Source organism: Hemicordylus capensis, chromosome 3 (genome assembly GCF_027244095.1).
Source record: "Hemicordylus capensis ecotype Gifberg chromosome 3, rHemCap1.1.pri, whole genome shotgun sequence".
NCBI lineage: Eukaryota > Metazoa > Chordata > Lepidosauria > Squamata > Cordylidae > Hemicordylus > Hemicordylus capensis.
Genome location: NC_069659.1, coordinates 188,165,629 through 188,171,628, shown reverse-complemented (window position 1 = coordinate 188,171,628; position 6,000 = coordinate 188,165,629). Strand labels below are relative to the sequence as shown.

Sequence of the window (6,000 nt, the reverse complement as noted above, 5' to 3'; positions counted from 1 at the left end):
AATAACAGCAAGGCAAGCAAGCCATAAAGCAGATATGGGACTGGGATAGTGTGCTATGCATGTTACTTGTGTGGGAAAGTCTAATAAGAGGGCACTTTTGCATCTAATGGTTCAGCTTCAAGGCATGACATTTTTCTCATAACAGGGGACAGTATTCCAGCATGACAGCTCTGAGCTCCAGCTCAGAGGAAAAGTGGGATATAAGTGTTGAATCATGGGATGGAAAATTCAGTTTTCAGCATTCTATTCTCAGTTTGCACGCTTGAATCATTCCTGGGTTAGAGAAAAGGAGAAATACAGTTGTAGCCAGGAACATATAGAACCACAGAAGCTTAGAAGGGACCTTGGAGGTCTTCTAGTCCAACCCCCTACGCAGTGCACGGGTGACGGTCCACTGCCTGATGGGCTTTCCCAGCTAGGACCCAGCACCATGGAGGAGTTGCATTGTGGCTTGCGAAGAGAGCCAGCGTGGTGTAGTGGTTAGAGTGCTGGACTAGGACCAGGGAGACCAGAGTTCAAAACCCCATTCAGCCATGATACTAGCTGGGTGACTCTGGGCCAGACACTTCTCAGCCTAACCTACTTCATAGGGTTGTTGTGAGGAGAAACTTAAGCATGTAGTTCATCGCTCTGGGCTCCTTGGAGGAAGAGCGGGATATAAAATGTAAATAATAAATAAGATATGTGCCATGTGGGCCCAACCCCCACCCGCAAATGGGCATCACTCTTGCCAGCAGGAAACCTCTTAGAAGAGGCGGCCTTCACTCTGGTGAGTGAGAGCGTGCCTCTTCTGAGTTGCTGCCAGCTGTCACAATTCGGTAATATGTACTTGTATTAAATAAATAAATAAATAAGTGTGTCTGTGTGTGTGTGTGTATTTTAATACGTTGCCAGATCGACCAGAGACCCTTTTTTCAGTCTATCAACATGTTTTAATTCTATTACACTGAGGGCAGCGGGCGGGAAGGCAGACAGACAGATAGACGCGTCGGAATACAAAGGCGGGGGAGATTGGCAGCGCAGCTGTTTCGGAAAAGGCTTCCTGCTCCTTTAAAGACGCTCCTGTGTGCGGTTTTCACAAGCTGGAAAGGCTCTGGGCGGTGTGAGGCAGGCAGTCAGTCAGTCAGTCTCCTTGTAACAGGCAGGCGGCACGCTGACTGATCTCGCTAACAGGGGCTTCTGTGTAAACTGAGGCTAAACAAACACAGATGGGTCTCTCCGCGTGCATTCAGCAAAAATGCTGGCAATGCGGCAGGGACTTGAGATGACATTCTGATCCGGCTGCTCCCACACTGTCTCTCTCGCACAAATCTGGGCTTGGAAGGACAGCAGCTGCTCTGCAAAGCCTGCAGCAGCAACAGCGGCGGCAGCAGGAGCCGCCGCTGCCGCCTCAAGGGTGTGTGTGTGGGGAGGGAGGCTGGAGGTGGCGGGTGGGTGGTTGTTTTGTTTGCTGGGAGAGCCTTCGCGACTTGCGAGAGGGAAAGCAACTCCCTGACGGGCTTCCACCATGAAGAACATGCAGCTGGTGGAAGAAGCGGAGCGCTGGAAACGCCTCTGCCTCAAGGAGCTCGGCGGCGGCAGCAGCAGCAGCAGCAGCATCAAGACGCTCAAGAGGAAGAGCAAAGAGCCCGCCAAGCTCCCGCTCAACGGCTGCAGCAGGAGTCTCCACGCGGAGCACCACCTGAAAGCCCACCACGAGCAGCACGTGCTGCTCGGGGAGATGCTGGCGGGCAAGGCAGGCTCGCGGCCAGCCAGCCAGGCAAGCGCTTCCAAGGCGACGGCGGCCGCCCGGGATCTCACGGAGGGCAGCGGCGAGGCGATCGATATGAGGAAAGCAGCTTTCCCTGCGGGGCTCCTGGCGTCCCCCCAGCAGCAGCCCCTGAGGAAAGACACGTGTCTCGGCTCGGTCGGTCTGAATGGGGCAGAAAGCCAGGCTTTCCCGGATCAGAGCCTGCCGTCCAGGATCGTGGTGTGTCGTCAACAGCAGCAGCAGCAGCCGCCGCCGCGACCACTGGAAAGTTCCTACCCGTCCGTTTCCCATGTAATTTACAACAGCAACCCCGATTCCTCCCCATCGCCTAGGAAACGGCTGGGGGAGGCTGCAGGAGCCTCCTCGGAGATCAAAGCCATTCAGCAGACAAGGCGGCTGCTGGCGAATGCCCGGGAGAGGACCAGGGTGCACACCATCAGCGCCGCCTTTGAGGCTCTAAGGAAACAGGTAATCCATCCCGACATAGCAGAGAGGGCAGCAGCCTGCTGTGCCTACCTCGGATTACCGTTCTTTCCCAAAGAGGCTTCATTTGGCAGGGGGTCTCTTCCTCTTCTTCCCAGGTCCCAGATGGGTTTGGGGCAAGGGGCCCTTCCAGAAATGAAGTGTGGGAGGGGGAAAGTCCTTTTTTCTTTGAAAGTTCATCTAGATCCCAGCTGTAGACAGTGGCCTCTTGTTAGCCACAGTGAGGAAAATGTGCTCTGTGCATTCTCCGAGGCAGCCTCTTCTATTGCACATTCCAAGACAGAACCATGGGTCCAGTGCTGGTTAAAGGCATTTTGGTGCTTTGGAAAATGTGTCCCCCTAATTAACATAAAGCACTGTGCAGTGGGAACTTTTCCAGTGCTAGTCCCATTGAAATGAACTGGCTTGCTCATTTCAGTGGTCCTGAGTGAGAGAACTTGCCAACGGATTGTGCCCCATGGGCCAGATCCGTCCTGCTGCCTCTAATGGCAACACAAACCTGACACCTTATCTCACCACATGGTAAGGCTGCTCTGTCATGATCCGTGGCAGAGTCCTGTTAAACCCCGACCCGGATGGAGACCCAGCAGTGAGAGCTAAGCAGACCCTAGGTCAGACCTGCCTCCCAATGTTGTCTTTTTAGGGGGGGCAAGAATGAAATGCTCAGATTCAGCAGCATTGATTGCCTGAGGAGGCACATACTGTCAATGACCTTTATAACACCAGCTTCATTGAAAGGCCACTCAACACTTGGTGGTGCATAAGATTTTGGTTGTAATTGCTAATCTGATTATCTGGTTACAACGAAGGAACTGCCTGGGTTGGATAGAAAACCTTGAAAGAACATTGAGTTCTCTCCTAGGATAATTAAACAATGAATGGTATGTGGCTAATTGCTTGACACGATCTGATTTTTGGTGACCTATAATTGCCTTCTCCCCCACTCCTAAGCCAAAAAACGAAACTTGGATGAAACACTGCTATTATCCAAAGTTCACACGGGTCTCATGCTGGGTGTAAATTATATCTTCCTGTTAATCAAATCCACTTTCCTGTCAGTCACACACAACATTTTTTCCAGAGGTATGTGGTGTGTGTGCTTAGCAAGCTCTGAAACCCAAGTTTGTTTGTTGAAAAGGTCCCCTTGCGTTTGCTTCATGGGCTGTTGTTTGAATACAGTACAAGACTAGCTTGATTGAGAAGGCAAGTTGCCAGACTCATTAATGATAGTTCTACATTTTGGTAACACTTGAAACCATGTTTCTTCCTTGTATAAGCATATCCTGATTTAAGCATCATGTAGCAAAGAGTTTTTTCTCTCTTTTTGGCCAAAGCTGCAAGATACAGTTTTTCACAGATCAGACTGAGGATTCAACAGTTGGGTGTTTCTCTTTTTAAAAAAATTGAATCTAATGTCTATATAAGTGTGAACACACTTTCTACACACTAATTTCTAATAAATGTGTACAGAATTTTAGACACTCCCACTAAGTTTGAAGTCTGGCACTACAATCATTACCGTAGATTGTAAGGCAGCAATCCGTGAAACATGTCATGAAAGTAAATCCCACTGGCTGACATCCTCAGTAAATTACTTAATAGTACTACTCAGGAGTTACTCTAAAGGACTGCTAAATTTCAGTACAATAGGACTTCCTCTAGCAAATTTAGTCAGAATGTCAGCCACTGAAAGCAATGGGTCTTACTGTTTGAGTGGATATGTTTGGGATCATTTTTAAAGGCCATTTTAAAAACCTCTTCAGACTGTCCACCTGTGAATTTTAAATCACACAATTTTAGAAAGTATCACTTCAAAAAAGGCTGTAACATTTTGGTTCTCCAAGCAGATAGGTGAAGGCTAGAATAACTGGTGAGAATGTTTTGACCTTATCCCATCAAGATATGCAAGTATTTGCTTAGTACATAACCCATGAGAGTGGATACATGTGCCTTTCAAGAGCAGGATCTTTGATGTTACACTATGGCATATTTGCTTATGAACGCATCATCTCAGTTTCTCTTATTCCCCCAAGCAGGAAAGTGGTTTAATTCCTTTTAACCATCAGGGTTTTGCTTAGGTTTTGGAGTGCCTGATGCTGAAGCATTGTTGATGCTGAATGAATGAAGCCCTGTTCTATGCCTGGATGGGAAACCACTGGAAGCTTCATGTAAGCTCTCCTTAAGCTTCCAAAGAAAGAGTGGGATATGCATAAACAAATAAATCATGAGATGAAAATAAAACCGTTTGTTCTCATTCAGCAGTTGAAATATGACTAAATAATTATTTTATTTATTCATCACATTTCTATACCTCTTGACATATGCATCCATAGACAGTGTACACAAGTTAAAACACAACAAATATAAAATGATTAAAACAATTTTATGATATAAAACCAATTAAAATTAAGAAAAAGCCTCAAAAAAACAGGTGCATCTTAAGGGGCTTTTAAAAAACAGACATTGATGGAGAAACTCTGATTTTAACAGAGTGCATTCCAGAGCTCTGGGGCAGCCGCAGAGAAGGCCTGGTCCCAAGTAGCCACCAAATGAGCTGGTGGTAGCTGTAATTGGACCTTCCCAGACGATCTTGATAGCGGGAGGGTTAATGACAAAGAAGGAGCTCTCTCAAGTACCCTGGACCCAAGCCATTAAGAACTTTCTAGGTAATAACTAGCACTTTCTATTTCGCTCAGAAACATATCGGCAGCCAATGCAGTTCTTTTAAGATCTGTATTACATGGTCTCTTCGGTTTATCCTAGAGACCAGTCTGGCTGCTGCATTCTGCATTGACTGTAGTTTCCTTACAAAGGCAGCCCCATGTAGAGTGGATTACAGTAGTCAAGCCTGAAATTTACCAGCATGTGTACTACTGTTTTAAGGACATTCACCTCCATAAATGGGTATAGCTTACATATTGGCTGAAGCTGATAGCAAATTGATTCAGATACAAATTGATTTGTACCCGAATCTAGCTGATTCAGGTGATTCGGAGACAAAGCGAATCACCCCTGTGATCCATTGGCTAGATTCGGGTACAAGTCGAATCGTGGCTAATTCGATTTGAATCAATTTGAGTTTCAGATCTGTTCTATTAATTCCCTTAGATTCCCAGCTTTCATTTTTAAAAAAAGCTAAGCTCTAGCCCTTATAGAAGTGGAGTTATGGAGCAAAATGTGTGGTCTCTATTTTTCAAGTGTTCAGATTCTTTGGTGTATAATAACTTTCACTCAATGAATCCTAATGGGTAGTGCCTAATGGGTAGAGGCTACCACCCAAATTGCAGAGAAATTGGGCAGTGGGCTGATTTTTGGTGAATTGTTGAAGGTTTAGTGTCATTGGGGCAGATTCAGGGCATAAAGCAGGATCTGGGGTGGAAGAGTGGGGTGAGGTGGTAGTGCCTAATGGGTGGAGGCTACCACCCAAATTGCAGAGGGATTGGGCAAAGGGCTGGTTTTTGGTGAATTGTTGAAGTTTACGTGTCTTTAAGGTTTTCCCCCATAAGGTATAATCTATATATATATTTCTCCTGGGTGTGGCCAGGAGAAATGCATCCCGGCAGCCCAGCTGATTGGCTGGGCTGCGGGGGCGCCTGATTGGTCCTGGCGCACCCAGGAGAACGGCGGCGGCCATGGCCGGGGAGCCAGGCGGGCCCGGCCGCGGAGTCGAGGCGGCGGGCCTGCAGGGCCCAGCCGCGGAGGCAAGGCGGCAGGCCTGGCCGGGCCCGGCGGCGGCGGCACTCTCCGGCCCGGCCGCGGCGGCGGCA

At 48.0% G+C, this 6,000-nt stretch overlaps 1 protein-coding gene across 2 annotated transcripts in view; it reads left to right on the top strand.

Moving 5' to 3' along the window:
• The first annotated feature begins 981 nt into the window (after window positions 1-981).
• The window catches only part of ATOH8 (atonal bHLH transcription factor 8), a 68,858-nt gene continuing 63,839 nt past the window's right edge, over window positions 982-6,000 (top strand). The window contains exon 1 of one of the 2 annotated variants that reach the window (XM_053307344.1): window positions 982-2,218. In XM_053307344.1, the coding sequence (XP_053163319.1) occupies window positions 1,508-2,218 (711 nt within the window). In that variant the 5' untranslated portion in view covers window positions 982-1,507. The remainder of the gene's footprint in view (window positions 2,219-6,000) is intronic. The other variant, XM_053307345.1, reaches the window with a different exon arrangement.